This window comes from Leptosomus discolor, chromosome 18 (assembly GCF_034619465.1).
Source record: "Leptosomus discolor isolate bLepDis1 chromosome 18, bLepDis1.hap2, whole genome shotgun sequence".
Lineage (NCBI taxonomy): Eukaryota > Metazoa > Chordata > Aves > Leptosomiformes > Leptosomidae > Leptosomus > Leptosomus discolor.
Window position 1 is genome coordinate 7,467,221 of NC_141408.1, and position 27,537 is coordinate 7,494,757.

Below are 27,537 nucleotides of genomic sequence, written 5' to 3' on the forward strand. Positions count from 1 at the left end.
GCCCTCGCCCAGCCGCTCTCCCTGCAGAGCTGGGGCTGGGCTGGGGAGAGCCATTGGGTTCAGGCTCTTGAGGGGCCCCAACAGCCCCTCCAGGTGATAGCAGTAAAGAGGGGGATGATTCAAACGCGATCTCTCCCTCTGCGACTAGGAGAGGAACCAAATACGAGGCTCCTCGAGAACCTAAAACACAGCCTGAAAAAGTTCATCAAATGCCCTTGAGGCAGGTCCCTCTAGGAGGACAAGGGGGAGGTTTTGGGTTTGTTATTGTGCCTCTAACAGCACATGACAGAAGAGGTCTAAAGAAGGAATTACCCCCCTACCTGGATGATCCTATTGGAGTAGGGGAGAAAATAGATGAGTACCTGGGGAATGCTGATTCTACCTGGAAGGACTGGGATTTCCTCCTGGGAATCCTATTGGGACAGTAAGAAAAACAGATGATTTTACAGAAAGCTCGTCAGTTGTGGGAAGATGAACACGGATAGGCAGCAGGAGGCGCAAATGCACTCACAGTTGAGGAGACAATTCCTCAGGTGGACCCTAACAGGGATCCCAATAATCGGGTTACTTTGGCCCGCCTCTGGGGTCATCGCGCCTACTTCGTTAGGGCGGTTAAAACGGCAATTCCTAGACCCTACAATGTGCTAAAAGCTATGTCTTTAGAACGAGGAAAAGAGGAGAGTCTCTCCCACTGGCTGGAAAGGACTAGGGATGCCTTAAGAAAACGAGGGGGGAGGGACCCTGAGGGGCCAGCCTTTGACACCTTGTTAAGGGTGCAATTTGTCCCCAAATCCTGGCCTGACATAAGAAGGAGAATACAGAAAGATGAGGAGTGGCAGAGCAGGCCCTTGGAAGAATGCGTTAAGAAGGCACAGCAGGTGTATGTAAGAAGGGATGAGGAAAAGATGAGGGTAAAGGCGAAAGTTACGGCACAGTTTTTACAACCCCCAAGGGTGAAAATGCAGGGACTCCCAGGATCAGAAAAACGGAGGGGAACACCAGCATTTAACAAAAACATGTCTTCCTCAGCGCGGGGGTAAACCAAGGGGTCAATTGGGAAGAAATCAGTGTGCTATCTGCAAAAAGGAAAGGGCATTGGAAAAAGGAGTGCCCTCAGAGACAGGCGGACCCTTGTGAGGAGGAAGTCCACCGGTTATTGGCAATGGATTGTTAGGGGTGTCAGGGGCTCCCATTGTGTCAGGGACCCACCACCCTGGAGCCCTTGATAACTTGTAGGGTGAGTCCAGATCGAGAGGAAGTGCACTTCCTAGTGGACGTGGGGGCCTCTCAATCCACTTTGAACTTTATTCCAAAGGGGGGACAATTGTCAGGGGGATTTTTGACTATCCAAGGGGTGAGGGGAGAGGCTGAACAAGTATGAATTATTCAGCCACTGCTAATTGAGGTAGGAGATAAATTTGAAATGCATGAAATTTTGTTTGTCCCTAATTGCGATTGCAGTCCATAGGGGAGGGATTTAATGGTTAAACTGGGAATGCAAATTAATATCATCAAGAATGATGAGGAAGCAAATACTGGGGTGACTTTGTGCAAACTGTCTGATAAAGATTATGCTAAAATAAACCCGGAAGTATGGGCAGTCCCAGGGAAGTATGGAAAATTAGATATGGAGCCCCTTCAGATTCCTTTGAAACAGCCTGGTCAAGTAGTCTCTAAAAAGCAATACTCTGTTTCAAAAGAAGGAAGAAAGGGATTACAGCCCGTTATTGAGTCTTTACTAGAGGAAGGTCTTTTGGAACCCATGGCACGGGGGCTGCTGAGCCGAGATGGGGTGTCCGGGGTGGGGGCCAGGGGAGGATGCTGAGGGTGATCAGGGGCAGGGATGCCCATGGGAGGATTGGGAGGGGGGGGGGGGGGGGGGGGGGGGGGTGGGGTGGGGGGGTGGCCCTGAGGGCTTGGGATGCCTGGGAATGTGCTTCCCCTGCACCCCACAGCCCAGCCCCGCAGGGTGCAGGGTAACAGGTACAGCCCTGGGCCATGCGCACCATGGCTGCTGCTGGCTGTCACGGCAGGGGGCCCAGGATCACCCCCACACGCTGCCCTGGGCTGGGGCCGGGCATGCACGAGTGCAGGTGACCTCCCAAACTGCCAGCCCCTGCTCCTGTGCACCCCCTGCTCGCTGCCACCCCTGGCCAGGCACAGCAGGGCTGGGCAGTGCTGGGATCTGTGTGTTCACAGCCGGATTTGGGGGGGCCCAGTGAGAGCCGTCGGGCACCTCACCCTGTGCTGGGCTGGATCAGTCACACAGCACTGGGCGGGGGGGGCAGCAGGGGGCAGGGGGGGTGTGAATTTTGTAGGATTTAAGCAGGGGGAGTTGAAGTCCGCTGGAGGAGGGAGGTTTGACAGGTCAGGTGCCGAGGGCCTGCGGGACTAGATCCTTAGTCCAAGGCTTCCTCCAGGAAGCTGATTTCTGCAGCAGCCTATTGACACCAGCGTGTGCAAGGCTGCGCGACGTTTCTTTAGGAATATTTTGGAAGGAGTTGCTGCTCTAGAGCCTGAGTTTTGCTCAGGGCCAGGGGAAGAGAGCTTCTTGAACCCTTTTATCCATCTTAAAACGCTTTCTCTCGCCCCCAAGCTGATCTTCCTCGGTGTTTCAATGCTGCTGTGGTAGTTTGGTGTCTGGTGGGGTTTTGGCACGGTTTCGGTAGTGGGGGAGGGAGCCCCTGGAAGAGGCTCTGAGAAGCTCCCCCGGCTTCAATTTCGGACCCGCCTCTGGGCAAGGCCAGGCCGATGGCACCTCTGCGAATCCCTGTTGAAGAGGGAAAGAAGCCGCTGATTGTCGGCTTTGGTTTTGTCTGTGTGTGTTGGCGAGGGTGTGAGAGAAGGGGGATGGGAGAGAGCCAGCCCTGCGGAGCCCCGGTCCGGGAGGCAGCAGAGGGGGAGCTGTGCCGGAGCAGGGGTTCCCCTGCGGCCCGCGGTTAAGATGGCGGCGGAGCCCCTGCAGCCCCTGGAGCCCAGCGGCGGCCCAGAGGTCGCCCTGCAGCCCGCGGAGGGCCCCGAGCCGGAGGAGCAGGTCCCAGCTCACCGAGGACTTGCCGAGCGTGCACACGCAGGACTCGCTGGTGGGTGAGTGCCTGGAGGGCTGCGGAGGGGTGGGACGCAGGCGCAGCCGCAGGCATCTTTCCCTGACGCTTCCCTCCCACCCCAGCTGCCAAAGAGGCCACCGAGTTCCAGGCAGCGTCCGAGAAGCTGGAGAAGGCCAAGGCTGCCGTGGAGTGCTCTCACTTCAGGGTAACATAAAAACCCCTCCCCCGTAAAACCCGGGGCTGTTGGAGCCCTGGGGTTTTGAGACCTCTCTGCTGGCCTTGCTTTGTGGCCGGGTTAGCTGCTCTCCTCTGCTGCTGGAGCCCCCCTAAGGCCTCTTGCGCGGGCAGGGATGGAGCTGCTTTTCTCCCTATGAGCCATGAGCTTGCAGCGGTCCGTGGTGCAGAAACAGTAGGGGAGGTGGGAGCAGTTTGGGTGAGCAGGACATCAGTACATCGGGATATATTTTCTACACAGAAGCTGCTGATTTTGCTTGCTAATGCTGAGTGTGGGCCGCTTCTGTGTCACTCCACCTTTTGTTCAAAATGCCCACGTACAAGGAGAATTCTCCAACATGCTCTGGCCGCTACCTGGCATCTGCCTGCAACCAAGCAGCTTTCCTTGAGCAAAATTACCCAGATGTCCTGGTTTGGGCTAAATCAGAACTAGTTCTGGTTTAGTGCTTTAACTTTTCAGTTAAGTCTCCTCTAACTAACAGCATTTTCTGAGACAGCAGCACATTTTTCCAGACAGTGACTGCTCCTAGCAGTGATAAGGCCTGGTGTTTATAGCTTGTACCAAGGAATGGGATGCAGAGAGGCCCTTGCTTATACTTGTTCTTATAGCGACCAAGGTCACTGCTAAATCTTGTACTCCATGTTGGGGTGCCGGGAGTGAAAAGGGTCACACCTGCAGGGAGGAGGTGACCCAAACTGACCAACAGAGTATTCCATCCCATAGACGTCATATTCAGTATAACGATGAGAGATCACGAGTGTCTCTCTCTTCTTCAATGGCCGACATCTGAGGAGGACTCTATCTGTTCTTCTGTCGTCGATCCCGATCCGTGCATCCCTGAATCCTGTGCCTGAGTCCAGCTCCTGCATCCCGTCACTGTCTGCTGCCAAGTCCAGCCTGGGACTGCCCCAGTGCCAGCCCTGCAGCATCAGTGGTGACGTATTGTCATCAGGGTGGGGGGAGTTGGGTTCGGTATTGGGTTTGTATCTCTTTGTACATATTGTATATATTTAATTATTTCCTTATTCTTATTATTATCTTTTCTTTTATTGTTTCATTAAAGCTGTTTTAGTTTTCTTTTCCAAACCGTAAAGTCTCTCTCCCTTGTTCTCTCTCCTTTTCCTTTTGGGAGGGGAGAGAGGTTAATAGAGAACGTCTGTCATTCGTTCCTGGCCCGCCCAGCCTCAAACCGTGACACCAGGTAAAGCCGTGTTACTTTCTCAGGTACTCTGATTTAATTTGTTTTTTACTGTTAGGATAACAAAGGATTGATTTGCATTTGTAACAATTTTGTACCCTGATATTGCAAAGCAGCTCAGCTAAGTTTATGGGCTTTCCACATTCAGTGCTGACTTCTGATCGTTGTAGCAGCAATTCCAGCTCTACAACTGTAAATCTGTGAATATATATCTACGTATCTCTCTCTATAGATATAGCTCTGTCAGGACTTACAACAAATCTGTGCTAAAGTGTTGAGCTTAAAAAGGAAAACTCTACAGCTTCTTTTTTTCTATTAAAGTTGATGTGTATGAACGTGTATTCAGGTTAGTGTGCAGTCAGTACTATACAATTATTATATACTAGAAATATTCGTGCAAATATGTAACAGGTGTTTCAGGTGGTCATACGGAAGTGCAAAGAATGATTATGTAGAAATAAAGGCTGAGAGTTGTTTAGTCAAGTCTGCTGAGGTATTAATATCCTATAAAATAGTCTTCTCAAAATGTCACAGATAAACCATGCTTTGTGCATCCTATAATCCACCTCATACAGACTTGTCAACCAGACCTTTGGTGTGCGGTTGCCGCTGAACAAGGGCTCTACTATTTCTGTCACCTTGTCACTGCCAGCACTACAAGTCAGCGAGACCTTTTAATAACAGCAAGTACATCAGCGGGTAACGTACAGCCCCGCTGAGTATCGGTTGGGAATGGCAGAGGACACCAGACCGAGCCACATGCACTCGTCATCTCTTCTGATTGCGTTTGCCATGGCTCTGAGGGCTGTGCTGAACAGCAGGCTATCCGCAAAGACAAGCATCTTTAAAAATGTCCTAGTTGCTGAGAGGAGTATATGCGTGAGCTTGGACTTCAAAGTGCCCTAGGTATTCCTGAAAATGCTACTTGAAAATTCTCTAATTTGAAAATTTGGTGTTCAAGCATGAAACGCTAAATGATATGAGATCAGAATGTGATTAAAAATAATATCGAGCAGTATAAATACCTCTTCACAAAAGCTTTTTCTCTATTATAATTGCATAAAAATTAGCATGATGTTGCTAGATTAAAGGAGACAATATTATTGTGGAAACTGCTTTTTAGTGGGCTTCAATATACAGAAAACCCCAGATTTGTATATTCCAACCTTCTGTAGTGAAGTTTGAGCTCTCAAAACCAGATGAAAAGCAGTTTGAATTGAAAACACTGTGTAAGACAGAGGGCTACTACATAGCCAAATCTCTATGTATCACAATCTCAGTTCAAGGGTATTCTTATACTCGGGTATTCTGGGAACTTTGCGATCTTTCTTGTGCTCGCGCTCACAACACACCTGTGAGGAAAGAGCATTATCTACATTTCACAAGTGGGAAAAGAACAATCACATTATTTGCTTAAGATCACGCAGAAGTCCAGTACGGAGGGAACTGAATCTAATCTCCTCTATCTCAGGCTAGCACTTTAAACACTGGCTGTACCTTGCTGTTGGCAAGCCTTTGATTGATAGTTCTCTAGATGTCACCTTCTGCAACACTTTTTAGTTCTAGAATTCTTTTTATATTTATTTATCTGAATGTCCAAATTGCTATCATTTTGGTACTTGCCATGTGTAACAAATGGCATTATTTTGTATAGAATCTCAAAGTTTAATAATAATCATCTGACCATTATGCCTGTGGAGAAGACGATAGTCACTGAACGTATTGAAGAGGCTGAGAAAGGGACACGAGAAGCTTCGGGCTCAATTTTTAACAACCATTCATTTCAAGTGGCTGTTGGGGAAAATCTAACTTCACACCACTGGGCTTGCGGTTTCAGAAATGCCCGTAACCTGCATCAGACTTCAGCAGGAATCACAAGGGCTCAGCAGCTTCTCAGAACAACAGGCCCCAGCTGTGACACGCCAAAGTTGATTTCAAAACAGGAAATGAAGTTCGGGAGCTGAGAGTCTTAGTGCGGTAACTCTTGGACAACATACACTTTTACCTTAGCATGATGCAACGCCATTCTCTGTGTTCTGTGTGCCGATAATTCACCAAGAAACCTGAATTATATCTGAAGCTACAGGAGAAAAAGCTGCATCTGTGTAATGAAAATAAGAAAGCGCTTCGTAGCACAATCAAGCTACAGCTCGTGTGGCATCACTTTCAACGTCATGTGCGTGCGCTATCTACACGAGAAAAACAAGGGGCTGAAAGGATAAGGGATTTTACTGTTCTGGTTTCTTTCCTGTCGCATCCTCCCTGAACTCACCTCCAATTCCTACTCCTATTCTTGAACCCCAGACCTGGTTTGTTGCGAAATGCAACAGTTCAACTTTCTCCTCAGTCACCCCTGCACTCCAACTACACACTTACACAACCTGAGCCAAAATACAGCATGTGGCACGCAGCTTGGCTAAGTATTGAGGAAGATTGATTCCTGCTCGCTCTGACCTTCAGCAAAGCCTTGAGACAAGAATATCCAGCTGCTCAGTCTTTGAATGGGCATCATGTGGCCTGCAAATAAGGAACATTCAGGAAAGGGAGTAATACAAATAAGGAGGGTAGTTATCCAATTTATGTTTTAATTTATGCAGATTAAAGTCTTCCTCTTTGGAACGGAAGACACAAATGGGATGTATGATCTCCTTCCAAGATTTTTCTGAGATGTTTTCAAAACAGGGAGCTCTCCACTCCTCCTCCACCCACTCTCTTTGAGGAATTTTTGCCTCACAGGTTTTGAGTTATCTGACGTCCCAGCTATGCTTTCATGGTCCTCATCAGGAATATGAAGTGAAGACGATCATCAGGCTTGAATGTCTCCGACTGCTCTTAGCATTACGTTAGCTACAAGCCACAAAATAATGGCAAGGACAGCTTGTTGCAAGAACGCCCACACAAGCTGGGCCCTCTCCCTGTCTACGCAGAGCCTGAACGGTTCTCTGAGATGCCAGAACTGTTATTTTCACCTTTGAGGAACTTGTATTAGGCTATCTAAAGGGAGACAGACCTTGATAGATAACCTGAAACCAAGGATGTGTGGTAAACAAGGCCTTCCAATGATCATTTTTGTGTGAAGAAGCCAGAATGCCTCTTGTCCCTTTGGACATTAAATGATCCATGTAAAGGGCATCTTCCTTCCGAACTAAACAACGACAGAGGCACAGGGAGGACTGTTATTACAAGAAAGCAACGGTCAGAAATGCGTGTGCTTCACAACCAGGCAAAGCAACTAGACAGGCTGTAAACACACAGAGCTAAATCCACCGCTTAGAGGCACCATCCTTCAGAACACACCCTCATAATTCTAGGAAGTGTTGAGTTGCACACTGCTAGTGTTTCATCACTCGCCAGATGAAGACTACTCATCCACATAAACAATAGTGCTTTACATAAATGCTGGGAAAAGGAGAGAAGTTCAGCTTTACTAATGATAACATTGCATAATACAGGGTCTAATCCTCAGGTACGGCCTAAAATAGATAGTAAGCAGTTAATGCACCAGAGCTGGGCAGAAGGCTGAGCAAACACTTCTAACTATTCCATGAAAATGACCTTGTATTAGAACAAGGTTCTCAATGGAGCAGACTCAAGGAGAATCACAGCCAAACCACATTTTCATGTGAAAGGTAGAGACTTAATGTTTCTAATTCACCAACAGCTATGAAATCCCAGATTTCCTGTTCAGTGGTGAGGGAACTCTATCGAAGAAAATTACAACATGCAGCTAAATGAAGAACACTTAGTGCATTCTCTTACTCTGAAGAGTACGTTTCCCATTCACCCAGTCGCTAATCATGAAGTTCATCTGTGTTTTAAGTCTCTTGGAAGTGTTTTCCTCTCCCCTTGCAGGGACGTTTCCTCCCACATCAGCTCATCCATGAGCAGGATTTGGACTCAAGGCAGTCTCACCCTCACAAACCTTGGATCTTCCTTCTAAGAGCAACGACTTGGCCTCCCAGCAATAGAGCTGTGCCACCGCCTTGGCTTTGGACTGGGACTCACACATTTGTGCCATGGAGTCAGACCCAGCCTGCTCTCATCTGCTCCTGCCTGCGCTGCTGGGACACAGAGGGACTGCAGCCATTCGGCTGGAAGGTTAGGAACAGCTCTGGACTTCCTCCATCAGCACATGGTAGGATCATTTGGCTCAGACACACACAAGCTTCACGAGCCATCACGTCAGTCCCTCCAAACTTCCCATGAAGCCCTTTGGGTAGCAGCAGGCCAATGTCAGATCTCACACATTTCAGAAACCAGGCTGGAGGGAACATCTCCAAAACCTTTGCTGCTGGGGCTCTCAAGGCCACAAAATAAGTGTGGTTTTCACCAGTTTAGATATTCCCTCCTTTTCTTACACATCCTGTAGCTACGGACACAACTACAATCGTTATGCCAGAAAAAACTGGCCTTGGATTCAGTGATCTGCAATAGACTCCCTGCATAACTTTGTCTCTTATCTTCTCCAATTGAGATCCTCATATGTATTTCAGTTCAACGTCCAAAGGCCTTTATGTAAGACCCACCCATAGTGCAATTCCTTTCAAAAACATCCCTCAGTGCAAAGATGCCATCAAGAGCTGATAACCAAGCACCTACCAGGTAAGTTTCTTTAGGAAAAAAAAAAAAATGGAGATCACATGATGTCTACCCTGCTTCTATAGATTACAGACTTTATAAGGAAAAGGAATGTCCTTCCCTGAGTCTGCCTTCCCTTTCTAGCACAAATAAAGACTTAGTTAACATGACTGCAGTGCAATTTATTACCACTTTAGTAATGACAGGCTGGAAGATGTACAGAAGGAAAAAAACCAAACCAAACCAACCAAAACCAACCCCAAACCCAAGAATCCTGGATTTCAAGATCAACATTTCTAACCCTCAGATTTTTCAGTCCTAAACAGAGGGTTTCTCACAGGTTCTTAGCTTTCAGAGAACTGAAGACAATAGAGCGAAAAAAAAATCATCAAAGAGCTTTGGTTCAGCTCCTCCACTGAAGGCCATCTCCAGAAAAGAAAAAGAGAAAAGCCCAAGAGTAAAATGTCTTGTAGATGCCCTTGAAGGCTGACACCATCTGACACCGCCACGTTCACGCCCCCGTTTCTCGCTACGTGCTCAGCATGCACCTTGCTTAGATAGCTCCGCCGAGACTGCCAAACTAGGAAGTTAAAAAAATGCAACAAATTCTCTTATTGTTCTTGTCACTGCAGTCACTATTTATCTTAGCACCATGTGCTAGGCAAATCATCGTCTGTTCGTGCTTTAATCTACCTAATCCAGGATGGAAAAACACTACCCAGCAAATCTTCATTGTTGGAACGTTATTTATAGCCATCCTTTTTATGAATAAAAGACCTGCTCATAAGTCAGCTGTCAGATTTCCCATTGTTATTAGAGGTCCTGATCCTGTGCGACCCTACTACTTACAGCGGAACAGCCATACCCTTCACCTGGGAGCCTGCAGCTCTTGGTAAAGGCAAGAAGCACTTTCTTGGCTCCTTCTTTTCATTCAGCCCTTGCTGGATGACTAGGCTTCCTTAGTGCAGCCAGGAAAATGCCACTTCACTCTGTTCACCCCTTCACGGAGGAGCGCTGGGTCAAGCATCTTGTTCTTCTTGCACTCAACCCAGCACATGGGTTGCATCCCCATGGGCAGAGAGGCATTTGGGGAAGGGGAAGAAGTTGCACTCCCTCTTTTGGTTTCCTCAGCTGTATCAAAATCCAATCCCAAATGAAAAGAGGAAAATGTGTCTATAATAGAGACTATAGAGAAAAACGTAGCAGTGCACACCTTTGTTTGTTAAACGTAAAGCCTGAATTGCTGCTGAATCAGACACATGGAATTAGAGCATTCAGTTAGGAAAGCAAAGGGGACAGAAAAAAAAAAAATCTGTATATATTATACTGTAGTATGAGAAGCAGGAAAGTTAAGAAAAAGCATTATTAAAAAAAAAAAAAAAAAAAGGACAACATCCCCCCCCCCAACAAGCAAAGAAAAAAAAAAAAAAAAAAAAAAAAAAAAAAAAAAAAAAGGTGTGCTTTCAGTTACTTCACGAAGTGCAAAAGCGTATGTAAGTAAGGTGTTGGTCTGCCACCTAACCAGCAGTTCCTGTTACTGCACACAGAAGTCCCATTTTCCAGTCTCGCAAATCCACCCCCGAGTCCTGAGCAGCCGTTTGGAGGGCTGCAGGGTAGGGATGGGGGGATGGAGGGTGGGGATGTGCCGGAGTTGGGGTTTTTCTTTGTTTTGTTGGGGTATTTTAAAGCCGAACACTAACCCTAACGCACACATTAAGTGAATGTCATGTGGACTGTCAGGAAAAAAATGCTACCAGTAAATAAAAATGTTGCATTTCAGTAATAGGTTCCTGAACGTGCATGGATTGCCAAGTCAGTTGTTCACTACAGGCTCCTGGCTCAGTGCTAGAAAGCCTTCTTCCTTTTGCCATTCGTTTGGGAGAAATGAATAAATTTAGGCAAATCAGGAGTAGAGTAAATCTGGAGAAATTACAAAGGGGAGGAGTTCACCTTCCTGGCTATGGCTTTCAGGTCTGTCCAGGACTACTTACTCCAGTATAAAACTGAGAGCAGAAATATGATCACATACTAAGAAGTCTAATCAATTCTGGTTTCGACACTGAGCCTATTTAAAATAGATAATGGAATTGCTGTTCCTTGTTCTGTTCTCTCTGCACATTCTCAAGACAGAGGCAGTAGGTAAGTCCTTGCCTGCTCTTTCTAACCCCATGTGCCAAGGTTACCCTTATTTATTATTTGTTTCTGGGTATGAGTACATACAGTACAGACTCTCTAATTCTCCTGTGTGACAAATGAAGAACGTTTTATTTATTTCCCTGCCTTTTGTTATTTGTGGTAAAATACCAAGTATAGACTTCTCTCATGAATGAATGAGCGTGTGTGTGAGGGGGGTTCCCCACCTTTAGAGATTCTAGTTGCCTTCCTCCTCCAAGAATAATCTATGAGATTTGACTATATTATTTGATTATATATGTAAATGTTAAAAATCAAAACATGATTTCTTTAGTTGTAAACTTCCTAAAACTTCAAATAGCTTGTTTTAATTTTCTACTCATATTGCTCTGCCATTCGTGATATAAGATGAAATTCTTACGGTTGCCTACTGAGAGAAAAAGAACAATATGTCTTTGCTGCATTAGCCCAGCGGATCCATCTATTTCTGCACTCTGGGCACCATGTACATAAGTACACTATGCACTTATGATGACTAGATTAAATAGCGATCTATAATTAGTTTTGAAAAATGCAGAAGGTATTTTTATGTTTCTATTAGATCAGCAATGTTGTAACATTGACTAAATCACCTTCCCTATGTAAATATCAGCACACAGCCTCAAAATTAAAGATAAACACTGCAGTTCTTAATAGTGATGAAGGGTCTATTGTTTGCGCTAAAATAGACCAGACTGCATTAAGGAAAAAAAAAAAAAGAGATACAATATTATCAGAGGTATCAGAGGGAAGCACTGCACCAAGAGCCTATTAAAGGGACACAGTTTGAATGCAGATTCAGTTGCCAGACTTAAAGAAACAGAGGTCTGAGGTGCCCAGAGTGCCTCAAGGAGCACAGCCTGAGCACTGGGGAAATGGGGGGGTTCCCACATTTTATTTCCCTGTTCTTAATTAATTCTTTCTCTATATCCATGACTCAGTAGCTTGCCTTTTGCAGATTCTTACCTGACGGTTCACATACCTTCCCTCTTCTTCAGTCTGTATTTTGTAGGTATTCTCTCTCCAGAGGCTTCCCACATGTGGTGCAGGCAAACAGAAACACACGGAACCTTTGCTCTTCCAAAGTCTACAACTAATGTTTGCTTGGTATTGATTCCTGCCCGATTCACACTTCGCTAGATTTACTGCTCTATTAAGGGATTTATTACAGGATCTTGAAAGATTATTTCCAAAACCCTTATGGGCTTTATTAGATTGGCATTAATAATTAGTACTTTAGCAGATGGAGGTGAGATACGGAACGCATATAGTATTTTTTGTTGCTTTTTTCCCCAACCATGATTGCTTCCACTTTCTTCCCTGAGTACAGAGGCAAACTGCACAGTCATTAACACACAAGAAACCTGCTCTCTCCCCCGCTTTCTTTTCCAAACCTTTTCCTGAGGATGCACAGGATACATTATGCTAAGTTAAAGACTAAACATTTCAAGAAAGCTCAATGTTTGAGAATCAGCCTAAATTATTTTTTATTCTATTTGGAAGGTACCTTTTTTGAAAAAATAAGCATTCCATTTCTATCTTACCACTTTTCAGAACTAGCTTGAGTGATATCCACTTGTCAGCTCGCTTAACATACCTCCACCAGGGCTGTTTTTCTAATCTGGACAGCCTCATAATTCACCACGCTTAAGTAGTCAGTGTGACTGATTGCTGATCTTTCAAATTGCTTTCAGCCTTGACCTGTCTTAATATCACAGCACCTATGTTTTAAAATGATTCCTAATAGTCCTTACAGTGCTTTATAAAGAAGCAAGCTTCATTATCCCCGTTCTACTAAGGGGAAACTGAGGCACATTGGTGCAGCCACCTTCCCAGAGAATAACCAGCCCCAGGAAGAGAAACCATCTAGCTGGAATGGAATGGACCCCAGCATGTTTTAACCTTTTTCTTTATCACAGACCAGGACTCAGCTATGAGAAGACATTCTCACACAGTCCATGCTCTAGTGGTCCAAAAGATTGATGCACAATAGAACATGATTTCACTAATTTTCTATATTTCCACTTACTTTCATTTCTAACTTTTAACTTTCATGAACTTAAAATGTACATAACCATGCAGACATTGACATTGTCAGCATTAATTCTCAGTCTCCTGTTTCCTCAGGGCCATTCAAATACAAATATATCTGTGTAAGCAGTAAAAAAACCCCGTGCTGTAACTTCTTCCATTTCCAGTTCTAATGGTATAGACTGCACACCTATTTACAGTTGTGTTTCAAATCCATTTTAGCACTGGCAAAATTAGGATGCTGGTGCACTTAGATACATTCTGGGATGAAAAGTTGCATTTTCAGTGGTTTAAGAGAGAAGGATAATAACTGCAATATAAGGCTAGAACACATAGGCAAGGCAGTCAGCCATAGCTGCTTTAGGCAGTAATCCATAGGTGCTTCAGGAGATAGGGGTTGCCTGAATTTCCCTCTCTCCACCCACCAAGTCCCACACACGATTAAATATAACTGACAGGCTATCGCTGACCTTATCTCAAATCAGTTACCTTAACTATCTTGGCGCAGACAGACTTTTGATCTCAAGTTATGATCTTTATATATTGCTTGGGGCTTCCTTCTCTTTCTTCTTTGTAATCATTCAAGCTGCCAAAATAGATTTAAAGGCTTATCCAGGTCTGCCTGCCATCATCCACGAGTAACAGTGTATGCCATCGTTGTCAGGTCCGCTGTATGCAAGAAGAAACACGAGCTCACATTTGTCAGGTTGCTGAGTGTGCACTGAGAGCGAGGTACCCACTGATCCTGCTCTGGGTTCTCCCCTCTCCGTGTAGCGACATAAACTGCACAAGCAGGCTTCAGGCAGCAGAGAATCTTCTAGCTTTATCATCTGTGCTGAACCAGTAGCAGCATTTAGTACTTAATATCTTTGAAACTTTTTTACTGATAAGTTCAAAAATCATTGTTGACTAGTTTATAGCCTGTTTCTGGTGACAGGCAACGCGTGGGCAGTTTTCCGTGTACGCAGCGGACCGTCACATTATTAACGCTCCATTTCAGGCTCAGCCTGACTAGCGCGAGTACACTGCATTGTCATCAATCTGGATTAACTCACTGCTTAGCTGACCTCGTGCAGAACTGCAGTGTGCTGCGTCACCTCGTCCTTCCCCAGCATCCAAGCCAGGCTGCTTTCCCACTGCTCTTCACTCCAGCTCCGGGAGAAGGAAAGGAGCATAGTAGAAGCTGTACACAGGAGCCATACGGAGGTGACAAGTGACATTACTTCAGCTTAAGAAAACTCTCCTTTCTCCTGTAGCAAAAGGTATCAGCGTAAGAATTGGAACATCCCTTGTATGCTGTCAGTTGTGCGCTGTGATACTTCAGAAAGCTGGAGTCACGGTTTCTCCTAGCTCTTAACATTTAGGTTTTGAGGACTGGAAGTAGACAGGTGCTGCTCTGGAACACCTCTCTCTCAGCTGTCCAAATAACCAGCACAAACCGTTAGGTCTTCAAGACATGCTGCAAGGTCCAGTTCTTCAGCCAGGTGTCTGCCTCCCTGTGAAGAGGCTTTTTTTCCCTGTTTGTGCCATTGCAGGAGATGTTTGGTGTGTTGCAGAATGTATCTAGTGGCCTGTTACGAGGTTTTTAGTCACATTTCTAGCCATAGGATCAGTCATCATAAACCCAGCACAAAAGACTACAGAAGGACAGTGAAGCCACAAAGGAATTTGCTTGAATTAAATTTTTAAAATACTAAAAAAAGGAATTCTGAACTTTGATTGACTTTGCCTTTGTTGTAAACAAAGCAAAGCAAAATACTCCACAGAGGCGAATCACCTTAGCCCTGGATACTCATTTATTGTTAAAGGCCAGCTTCCTTCTTTGATACAGCAAATTTATCAGGACACACACGTATGAGAGAGGCTACAACGGTATCACAGGTCACGGCTAAAAACATTTTCCTCACTCTCTGACACAAAGGAAGTAGTTTGCAAGTGTTTATAGGGCATATCTAGAATCCTCCAGTCTCTTTGGATTTTCTCTTTAGTTTATGTGTTACAAAGACCTCATTGAGCATGTGATTGTTATATATACATGCAAATTATAAACACTGTGCTCAAATCAGATGTGGTTACTTGTCATGGTACACTACTACAATAAAGCTTATTTTCAAGGCTAACTCCCAGAATATCTTGGAATGTACATACTTACAGATATGTATCATTATGAAAAATAAAATTTCCAGGTAAAAGTGAACAAAAGAGAAATGAATGATCACAGGCATTTGTTGTTACATGGGTAGAGATACACAAATCTAGAACTAAACATTCGGAGCTGATTTTGCCTGTCAGACCTTCCTGAGGGTGTGTAATACTTAAGACTGCATAGATAGATTTACGTATAGATGCTCAGTTTGAGTTCAACAATCTCATTAATTAGAAAGACAGACTTAGATTCCATTTGCTTTTAAGTTGCTTTGTCCTTTGTACTAAAGATAATAAGTTTCACAAAGCAAGTTAAAAATAGAACAAGCCCAACACAAACCAAAGCTAAAAATATACAGCATGCAAAACTAGCTGTTGCCATTGTCATAGAAAGGGCCACCCTTCACTCTGCTGCAAAGCCAGTGGTTACAACAGATTTTAGGGATGGATTTGAAACTGGTGGACAATAGAGCAGTGATGAGAACTGTGACATTCAGGGCAGCCTGGGCTTTCTGAAAAGCAGCAGTGGGGTGGGGGCACTACCGGCTGCCTGTCTTGGAAAACAAGGAATTGTCAGCGAAGACATGGCTGAAAAAGGGTGACACGAGATCTGAAGGGACAAACAAAGGAGTCAGTCAGTCAGAGAAGGGGTTTTAACTAAAAAGCAACACAGGCCATTCTGACTGTCTCAGTATTTCAGGCTGAGAGGTCATTCACACTTCAGGAGATTCAGTATAGTTAATAAAAATAGCTAACCCTCAGCATATAGAATTAATAGATTTCCAACCACTTTATCCAGAAGGACAAATATCTGTTTTAGTAACTCTTTTGTGCAGATGGATGTATTAAAAGGACAATTTTCAGCTAGCCTGAATGCCACCTGTCTCACGGCACTGAGTCAGAGGAGTCGTGGGCTTCCAAGCAGCAACTCAGCAGGTCCAAGTAGGACAGTGAGCTGGGAACAAGTAGGACAAAGTAGATTTAGGAACTTTTATGGAATTCAGGCAATCTGACTATGGTCCAAAGAGCTTAAAGAGTCTTTTCCTAAATCACACAATAGCACACTGGCAAACTGTGAGCACCCTGGCTTCCAGCCAGAAGCACTGTCCTCCATCCAGCTGCGTGAGTGAACAGAAGAGGGAGTTCTCAACTGAAGGAATTTTTTTGCCTCAAGTTTCCAAGCTAGGCTTGATAACTAAAACAATCGAAAACATTTACAATAAAATGAAAACAATACGTAATTGTATTGTTTTCCAGCTATTCTGGTGCCAAGAAACAGCTTTGGTCAGGAAACCAGTTGTAAATTTGACAAAGAAGAAACAGAGATAAGTAGGACTGCTTACTTGCCAAGAGAGACTCCCTAAATTTAACTGGCTTGAACTTTGTGAAGGAAGAGGAGGCCTTCAGCTCAGTTCAGCCCTGCTCTAAGTTAAAACCCAGTAATGTCACGACACCTATGCCATGGTGCATTGCCACTTAAGCCAAGACTCCATAGTACGATGTAAGAGCCAGACACAGTTGGTAATACAGCAATTGTAAGTCCGGGTGTGTCTGTGCACTGAAGGTATATACACCGAATCAGCTTACTTCCAGTGGTGACCACAATGCAAAGGTCTCTATTTAATGCCAATTAGGCCAGGAGCTTTTGGAAAGCCTGACTAGTATCTAATACCATCCTGAGCGAAGTGTGGATGCTGATGGCTTAACTCACATGTACCAGTGAGGCACAGGGGTAAGCTGTGAAATCTTCCAGGGCAGCTTGTATCACAGCAGAGGTTTCAGCACCTCAACTACAAAAACAAACAAACAAAAAACCCCCAAACACCAAAACCCCCACTTTCTCCTGTATTTTTCTGGGCGATAAAATAAAGAACAAGAAAGAGAATGGGGGAGCTGAGGTTTGATCGGAAGAGCAGTCAAGTGAGAGGACTGCAGGACGGGATCTGGTACTTGCCGAGTCCTTGGTGAGAAAGGGGCTTCAGAGAAAGAGAGACAAAAGACTTGGAAGTGGAAAAGGTGGAAAAGTAAAGGGCAAGTTGTCAAGAGATGGGACAAAGGATGGATGAAGCAAGAACAGGAATTACAGATTATGAAGGAACTGTTTGAATGCTGTAAACACCAGCAAGGGAAAAGAATTGTTTAGGGTGGTTCAGTGATATTTCTAGGAGTGATGGGATGCAGATAAGCAAGTGGAAAATGTAAGCTATTAAACAGGAAACATTTCCTGATGGTGAAGGCTAATAGACTGTGGAAAAGTCTCCTAAGGGAAGTGGCAGGAGCCACTCAGACTATTAAAACTAGACTAGACAACATACTTTAGGGCATAATCATACCTAAGACCACAGACAACTGACTGGATGTGACAAGTATCTTTCCTTCTTGCTTCAGAAATAAAACCCAGGGGGAAAAAAGGGGACCATTGTACGTGCAAGGTCCCTATACGTAAGGAGGAATCACACCTGACTCAACTCCAAATACAGATTTTCCTCGTAAGTGACGCAGGGTATGGCAGTATGGTTCCTCCTGAGCAGTATCTACACAAAAGATCCTGTTCTTTAGTGTTACATTACCACCAGCCAAAAACCCAAATCTAATTCACAATAAATATTAATTCTTTGTTTGCTCAGGCATTCTGCTGTGTTTGATTAGCTCATTGTTTAAGTTTTAACAGCTTTAAGTACCTTTTTCTTAAGAACTGCTGAATTTACATCCTGTTCTAATTCACTGATGCCATCCAACTTTCTAAACCACAACTGTGATAAGTACTCGATAGAAAACCACTACTTCTCTGTTAGTTTGTAGAGATAAAGGAATTTTGCAGAAAGCTTGCAAAAATTAGACACTAATTATTTGCTGTATGTTGCACAGAGGAAGGGAAGAATGTTCATGAGCGCTGGGTGTAAGGCAGCAGTAGCCACCTGAGGGCTGGGTTTATTTTTTTTAAACTTCTCATCGTCTTGATGTGCGGGCTGAAAGACTTTTACTGTGCTCATGTGTCAGTCTGCTCAGACTTCATTGAAACCCACAAGCTTGTTTGAGAGAACCTGCCAAACACCTATCAGCTGGTAAAACGTTGGTGGCGGCTTTGTTTGAGAAGGGTCAGACTCAGACTCAGCAATGAAAGGGCTGAGCCCATAACCCACTTCCATTTCACTCCAGTACAGAGACACCTTATCAGGTCTACTGACAAGAAGGGTTGGTGATATTTACCCTCCCTCAGTGTTTCCTGTCATTGTCTTTGATTTTCTTTGGTTTATCATCATGGTCTAAAAGCTCCACAGCCTTGCACCAAACGAACAATGAACTTGCTGCACTTACTCCTAATTGTGAATCATATTGACCATAAAATTTGATTTGCATTACAGTAATGCTTTGACGTCTAAGTAATGATCACACTCCCGTTGTGCAAGGCACTACACAAACCCAGAACAGTAGACCTTGTGCTAAGAATTTACAGTAAACAGACCGGAATACCTCAACTGACCTTGATTTCTCACCTGACAACTTTCCTCTCTGGTTTAACCCATATCCCAAAGAGTTTGAGACCAAATCTTTGCAGGTAACTATCCCTCTCATGCTGTATAGATGCTACCACCTTTAGACATTTGTGTCCAGGTTACTCCTGCAATGCAGGAGTTTTTCTCCTGAAGGTTCATGCACATACAACTCACAAAGAAAGACCACTCCCGATCACAGGGTGCTGGTACAGCAATTGTTAAAGTGTAGACTGACCGCTGGGCTAAAGCAGCTGCCAAAAATATGGCTGCAGTCATTCAGCCATGCAGACACTAACGCACATGAAACATAATGAAGCATTGTGAAGATTGGCTTACCTGATATCTGCTGGCCATTTATTGATTAAAATATCGATTAAGGCACTTGGTGACATTCTGTGCTTGGAACTTCTGGTCCTCCTGTTTCCCAGTGGAGATGAGAAACGGCTCAGCACTGCTGGAGGTCCAGCTGCTGTCTTGTGTACACAGGCCTGAAAAAATGCAACCATTGGATTTAGTCCTAAAGCTATGTTTTGTGTGTGTTTAGGAGTGTGTCAAAAAATAAAAGCCTGTTGAAATCAATTTTTTGATAATTACAAAATGTTAATGGAACAACGGTGCAGAAATCGCCACAGTTCTTACAACACAAATGTAGCAACGGTGTTTACTTTTCTTCTCAATATAACTAAGCATTTGCTAAGCTAGAAAGTGAGTCAACATTATTTATGGTTTTCAGCATAAATTCAATTTTTGAGAGAGATGCACTAAAACAGTATCATTTCTTCAAGACTACATTAATTGCCACAAGCTCATCCAAGTCTCCCTCTGTCGTTCCAGCCAGTCACATTTTATATTACAGTTCTATTTGTAACTTCTTCCAAATACTTAATAGATGGATGGTATTGCTGTGCTACTGATGTGAAGATAAAGGTGTTAAAAGCAGTTACGAGCCTTCCAGCAGATGTGTTATAAAAGATCACAAATTATGGTAATTAGCAAGCTAATGACAGCACTCCTCCATAATAATCCCTAAAAATTGATTAGTCACTATTAAAATGCCTATAATTTTCTAATCATAGGCAAACAGAAACTACGTAGTATCAATCATGATTGTAAAAGGTTTTGAATTGCTATTGATTCAAGTTAAATAGCCAAAGAGAACCGTTCCTATGTAAAAGTCCATTTAAACTTTATAGCTGTCATAAACAGCCATCGAGTCATGCTGCAATAAAAGAGCCCTTGCTTCCCTGACTAGATAAACACATGCTTAAGCTAAATCAGCTCTCTTCCTCTGAATTTCATATTTCTTCTGACAATGAAAAAGTAGAATTAAGACGTTCTATTGAAAAATGTCTCAACTGTCTGTGTGGGATCACAGCTGAATGAGGATGAGGATTCTTCATTTCTTTCGGGAAATCAGATCCTTCATTTCTTATTGCACCAAGTAATCTTTAAAATAGTTCCTGGAACAGAGTGAGATAAGTCAACTTGCATAAGAATTTATAAGTATGTGAAAGGATGGCAAGTGCAGAACTGATAAAAGGAAATTTATTTTAACACTACATATATTCAGATGTGGAACTTTTGCCTTAAGAAGTTGCTGAAGCTGAAGTTTGAAGAGCAAATTATTTAGAACTGCAATCCATCCAGAGTTCTAGTATTTCCTGCTAGCTCAGTTTTTAGAAGGAATATTGACAAGGGTAAATTAACTCATTCAAGACCAGGAGGAGGTCTAGAGAGAGACAGAGCTGCCTACTGCAGGGTTTTTATACTCTCTTCTGAATTTTATATTAGAACCCAGACAGACTCACTGGATGGTGTGCTTCACACTTCTACAGCCAAAGCACTCACCTCTTACCTGCTGCTGTTGTTTACATATTTAAGAAATGAAACATAATAAAATTGGGCCGTCAAAAATTAGAAGTTGTCAAAACTGTGGCAGACATCACCCTCTGAGGCTCGCAGGTTACAACTCCGTTTCCCATCTGCTTTCTCGGGGAACAATTTGAACAGCTTTTCATTCATCTGAACTTCAATATCTGGGTTTTTTTTATTTTATTTTTCAGTTGGAGGCCATTGGTGCTATCAGTCACAGAAGTATGAACTGCCACACTGTGAAGGTACTGCTAAATAATTTATTTCTTCCAATCCCACCAGTGCTTGGATTCTTCTGTTTTGCAAAGGGCCTGTTTATAAAAACAATGCAAAAATTCACACAACTCAGCATTTAATGCTGCATGATCGTGTTATATGCAAGCCTAAGTGCTAAACAGGATGGATACTTAAGGAAGGATATTTTGAAGATACCAGTCTTTGTTCTAACTCTTCCTTTTGCTTCCACCAAGGATAATGCTACAAACACAAAAATAACTCTGGTGTGCCCCAGAGGTAACCATCCCCTCAAGTATGGGTACACGCAGCTGTTTAAACTCTTAAGGACAGTTGTGAAAAATTCTGATGTTTTACCTACAGCTGCACCTTCTGTTTTACCAGCAGTACCTATCAAGGCTGCCTGCTCCCTTGCTCATCCTTGAGTCCTGCCCAGCCCTCCCTGGAACTGACTGTGCTGGGAACAGCATTTCATCACCACCACCACCACTTTTTTTTTTTTCTTTTTTTGGTCACAGTTTCCAAGTTTCTATAGTTTAGCCAACCTCAGTGCTAGTTCACTTGCTATTTTGCAGCCATTTATATGCGTCTATTTTCCTGTTAAGCTTAACAGAACATTCTTGACACATACTAATATTTTTAAAACCACAAATAATGCCATGCTAAGAAAGTTTCTGTATTAAATTCCAACATCCAAAGACCTTTTCTTCAAAGAAGTCTCCAATTTCCCAGGCAAGAATATAATGAGTGTTGGGAGGTTTGGCTTTATCAAAGATTTGCAGTCTACAGAAAAATATATCATTTTCTTTATCATTAAATAGATCCTCGACAATGGTATGTAATAGATGTCACCTGCAACGGAAACAAGCAGTCACCTATCAATATTGTCACCAAAAATGTCATTTATGACAAGAGCCTTAAGCCACTGAAGTTTGAAGGATATGATGTGAAAGGGTCTTCGAAATGGAACATAGAAAATAATGGACACACAGGTAAGTGCTGTCAAGTTGTTATTGTTACTGTGGGATTTACTTGTGCCTTCACTTGGAACCGTCCGTTCGCTTCTTCCGTGTCCTGGGCAGGGCGTCAGGTATCGCTATGGCTACTTAATAGCAAGGGAGCAAATATAAGATAGCGTCCCTACATTGCAGAAGAGAAACTTTCAGAACACCTTCCGAACCAAGGCTTCCTGGGAACTTCGGGGGAATTATCTAGTTTTTGGATTCTGGACAGGGTCCTTGAGTGTCTCAGCAGAAATTGGTTCTGTGCACGTGCAGAAACAGATCTCAAGATGTTCAGGGAACCTCTGAGTCAGACAACACACTCTAGGACTAGGAGGTGGGAGAGTATTGGGGTTTAGGACAACAGTTTTGGCAGAGGTAGATCATTTCTGCTGAATGCTCCTATACCCTGCAGTTCTGGGCTTGCCCTTTCTGATCCTTGCTTCTGCATGAAGAAGAATTCTGCTGAAGAAGAACATAATCTAGGAAAGCCATTCAACCAGTGGCTCACAGTGTGTATCTTATTAGTTCTTTAAATAATGAGCTGAAATATTCTCAGATTTCAACCTCTTTTCTCTGCATGCAGAAGTAATCTAATGTGAGGTTGTTTTGATCAGTTACTTACTGATTCAGTAAACAGTGAGTCAGTGAATGGCAAATCAGTAAACAGTGAGTGAATCAGTGAAGGGCAGTTTCGAAATGTTTCACTTCCTCCACTTTTCTTTACTAAAAGCAATAATAATGACGCTTCAACAATATTATGCCAAATTACTTTAACTTAAAAAATAAACCTGTTGTCTTTTTTTTTTTTTCCTTTCTAATTTATCAATAGGTGTTCTTAAAATCTCCAATGGATTGTTTTAACTGCCAAATCCCCAAATTGGAAAGTTGCAAGTGGCAAATATTTTCCTAACTTAAAATGGAAAGACAGGAAGGTAGACGGCTGGGTAGATTTTCACCACCAGAGATCCTAGTTTAAAATATGAGTATTTTGACAGACTGTAAGAAAGAGACGTATTTTGACTTTTCACTAGTATATGGGTTAATGAACTTGCCCTTACAGAACGGCATTCTAGAATCTCCGTATTACAGTCACTGTGTATAGAAATATCTTTTACACAAAAATTAATATTCATAAGGATTGGTCAGAACTCTTATCTTTCCCAGCCATGTAGAAGGATTAGATTTTTAATCTGGGCTTTTAAAATGTCTTCCTTCTGAGGGCAACCAATGCTTGTGCTACAACACCTACAACACTGGAACTGTTATCACTTAAATTACAGCGGCAATTAGAAGCTCTACGTGAGATTAAACTATCTTTATGTTCGATGATGTGCAGATAGCAAAGGCTGGTGTCTCAAAGGTCCTACAATATAAATAAAGCCAGCAAAGATCTGTTACTCATCTATTTACAGATAAAAAAAGCAAAGTAACTAAATGACTCACGCAAGCTTCCAGTTCATTTGGAATTCAGAAGAGAAATTAAATCTCTGGGGCTTCAATCCAGGTCAAAACAATCTTTCCTATGGAAAGATAAGTACTGCGCTTAATGTAGAGATCTTAATAAGTAAATTGCAAAAATACATCCCAAATGTCTCAAGCACAGGAAGTGATGGTGATTTATAGCTAGAAAAATATCTCCTAAGAAACCTCTGTTTTGCCGTTAACAACAGATCAAGCATCACATTAAATAGGCATAATGACTTAGATGCTTAGGTTTAAAGTGCAACTCTACGCTAAATTAAAATTGAATATCTTTAAACCCTGCCTGAAACAAATGCTACCGTGTAGGCAATGAGAGATAAAAACAATGCTTAAAAATGAAATAAACTGTGATCAAGATTACTTTAAAAAATACTTTGATAGAGGGTGTTCCTCTAGACAAAAATAAAGGAATATCGGGTATTCTGAAAGGTATAAGTAGCTCTGACTCCTGGGGCTCTCGTGGCAGTGAACAAATCCCTACAAATCCCCTCAGTGCAATCAAGGAAAGACAGTCTATTACCATTTTCTTCAAAATGCAATTAACCACTGATACGCCAAAGGATATATCGATGGATGCCATGGAAGTGTATAAAACCCTTACCCCAGAACAATCCAAAGCAGCGTGCTGTCCTTTTCCTCCATTTTACAAACGGAAACAAGTACCATCACATTTATTTTATTTATTATTATCTATTCAACTGAAGTAATGGGTAGCTCAGCTCTTCAGCAAGTGAGGCTTTACACAAGTCATTCAAGTTCACAGAGCAAATCCTAGGTAGAAATGGGAGCAGAAGCTCCAAGCACTGTGCCATAAAGGGATGCCCAAATGCTGCTGCCTATTACCAGGAAGAGGGCTATGATATCTCTCCCTTTCATCTCAAATTGATCTCAGGTAACATTTTGTAAGAGTTCAGCTTCTGCAGAGCCGAACTTCTGGAACAGCTAGAACTTTAGGATAAATTTGAATCTCAAGAACATGCATCTCTACTCGCATACTATTAATCTATGATCTGATTTTTTGTTATTTAAAACAACTTCTTTGTTTTCCCCAGTGAAAGTACCATTAAGCGCATCCCCTAAAATCGGAGGTGGAGGTCTGGGAAGAAAATACAAGGCAATAGAGTTTCATTTTCACTGGGGAGTCCAAATTGAGCGGCAATACTTTCCTGGGTCAGAGCACAGCATAGACGGAGAAAAACAAGCCATGGAGGTAGGTAAGACTGCGTGTGGATTATGGCTTTTACTCAAGAACTCTGGCTTTTTAAAATAGTTGCACAGAAGCTGTTGGCCAGTTCTCCTATGGAGCCCCAACAGTGGAAATGAAAACTGAGGGCACGTTGCTCGCTAACCAGAACCCACAAGAAACACTCTAGTTTTGCATAGCAAAGGCACAGGACAGGCAACAAATCTGGAGTTATAAAGCCTTTTGGGAGCAGAAACATTTCGAAGTTTATATGGTCTGATACTGCTTATTCAGGTGATATATTCATTTCTGGGACTGCAGCCATGAATTGACAAATGCAACTGAAAAAAATGTCGTAGTTCCTGCCTCAGGAACTGCCCTGTCTGACCCCAGCCTGTGAGCAGCAAAGCAGCTCTGGCCACACTGCAGCGTCGGTGCAGAGAAGCAGCGAGGCTGCGCTTACAACAACGAGCTGTAGAGGAAAATGAACAAATAATTGGCCTTGGCTATTGTGTTACAGCTTCATATTGTCCACATAAGAGAAGATGTTTCAGATATAACAGAAGCAAAGAAAAAGGCAGATGGTGTGGCTGTGTTAGCATTCTTCATAAAGGTAGGTAGCCAAATTTTTAATTGTCCATCTCAAATCTACTGGTAATTTGTCTGAGTGATCGATTGTGTTAATATTACAGTAGTCCAAAACCTAAGCCTCCTTGTCTTCTGCAGGCATTCAGCACCAGCACTTAGCTCCTTTACCCTTTTCTGTATTCTGCTTGCTGTTATCTTTTAGCCTTGAGGTTCTTTTCTGTTTTAGTCACAATCGGTTTAAAGGAATAAGTTGTTGAGAAACGCATGATTTTGAATCAAAGTATTTCCATTTCAGGTTGAAGATGAAAATAAAAACTATGCAACCCTAATAAATGAATTAGACAGTATTAAATACAAAGGTAAGATGCTTGTATTGGTCAAAACGCAACATATAATTATATCAAGCACATATGCTACCACGTGGTTCATGGTCCAATCCTGTCCTAATTACAGTAAAGATTGTGACTTGAAAGTCAAAGCCAAAAGGTAAAGGTTAGTCGGTAAAGGTTAGTTTGTCAAGCACTCAGAGCATCGCAGGTGGGAGAAAATCTATTTCTTCATATTGGCAGTGAAGGACTGCCCCCAGAACCAGAATGAATATTCCTGCTTCTGCAGGAGGAAGCACAGTGGGAAGACAAACACGCAGCGTGTTAACACAAGAGGTGTGCTTAACCTACTCTGCGGGGTCCTGGGGCTGGCGTCGGGGATGTCACAACAGCGCAGGCGCCGGGGAAGCGTGCGTGGGGATGAGGCTTATAACCCAGCCACCAGCAGCACCCGCGTTTGAAGATAAATGTGCGCCGTCCCTGCAGCCGCGTGTGTCACAGCGCTGTCTCCGTGCGGTTTGTCTAGGGCAAACAGCACAGATGGAGCCTTTGCCACTGAGTTCTCTGCTCCCACCTGAGAAAGACCTTCGAAGGTACTATCGGTATGAGGGCTCCCTCACCACTCCCGACTGCCATGAGGGTGTCATCTGGACAGTATTTGAGAAGCCAATTGAACTCAGTATTTCTCAGGTAGGTTGCAGAGGGGTAGCCTGGAAGGTCTGCTCATGGTTATGGTCCCTCCGGCTGCCTGCTCACTCCCACAGTTGAACACAGACTTGTTAGCTGCTCTGCTGCTGTGCTCTTAGGACACAGACACGCGCTTGGCATTAGCCTAAACATGGTCCCTAGTGTCAGTTTTTTGACCCTATTAAATCATCTCTCAAAAAATGGCAGGAAAGGGGAAGGAAGGGGAAATGATGATGTGAAAAGAAAGCCAAAGAACCCCGCAGGTAAACACCTAGCTCAAAGCTTCGTCAGCAGCATTGCCACTGCCGTCATCTGCTCACCCCCAAATTTCACTGCTGTTCCTCTGTTCTCATATCAGGCTACCAGAACAGAATACTTCTAAATGCAAACCTGGAGCCTATCAGCACCAACTTTAAGCAGCCCATTTTTGTCCTATAGAAAGAAACAGGAGACTGAGTCATGACTGCCTTGAAAATACAGGGTGTTGAGCTGACAGAATACGTGATTAAAAAATTCAGATGTCCTGAAGTGGACTCTCAGCAATACTACTAGCCAGCACAGCCTGGCCGAGAGCCAGCATCTGTGTTTTAGTTCCTTACCTGCAGCGTGCTCCTGATCACTTCAGTCACAGGGCAATGCTCAGCCACACGCAAGGCAGCAGAGCACAGTACACAAGTGTGAGCATCTGCCCGCTCTGGGCCAGCGCCGTGCTGCAAGCAGTTAGAAATTTGAAGCAAAGAAAGAAAATTGAGTCCTCTCGCTTTGTGTCACTGTGACGCGACGGACAAGGGCAGGACTGTGTGCGCCAAGAGGACTGGTGTAACCAGGTCCTTGAGCCGGACAAAGCATTTGGCTCACGCAGAAAGGAAGTCCCCGTGATTTCCAGGGCTAAAAGAAGTCACCTGTCGGTGACCTCTGGCAGTAGCCTCCATCACATTGTTTCCTGCAAGGTTTAATGCATCCATACAGTTCAAAAACAGAGTAAGGCACTGCAGATTCATAATGTCACGATTTCCAGTGTTCCATGGAAAAAGGATTTAACGATCTATTTTTTTTTTAATGTCTGTAGATTTCTCAGTTTTCAACAATCCACTTTGATAGGAAGAACTCAACGGCCATGGCTGAAAATTTCCGACCTATTCAGTTTCTGAACGAACGAAAGGTGTACTGGTCCAGTGCCAGCACCCTCCTGCCTCCTGCTAAGGTTTTGATGTTGGTCCTCATGATTACGTACATCCTGAGTTCTCTTTTCCAGTGA

General features: G+C 43.5%; 1 protein-coding gene across 1 annotated transcript; it reads left to right on the forward strand.

Annotated features, from left to right (window-relative positions):
- Positions 1–1,495: 1,495 nt before the first annotated feature.
- Positions 1,496–27,537, forward strand: CA4 (carbonic anhydrase 4). The gene is made up of 8 exons (XM_086475412.1): positions 1,496–1,748; positions 20,967–21,020; positions 21,831–22,001; positions 24,548–24,705; positions 25,199–25,291; positions 25,562–25,625; positions 26,119–26,282; positions 27,349–27,537. The coding sequence occupies exons 1-8, from the start codon at positions 1,496–1,498 to the stop codon at positions 27,535–27,537; spliced, it is 1,146 nt and encodes a 381-aa protein (XP_086331538.1).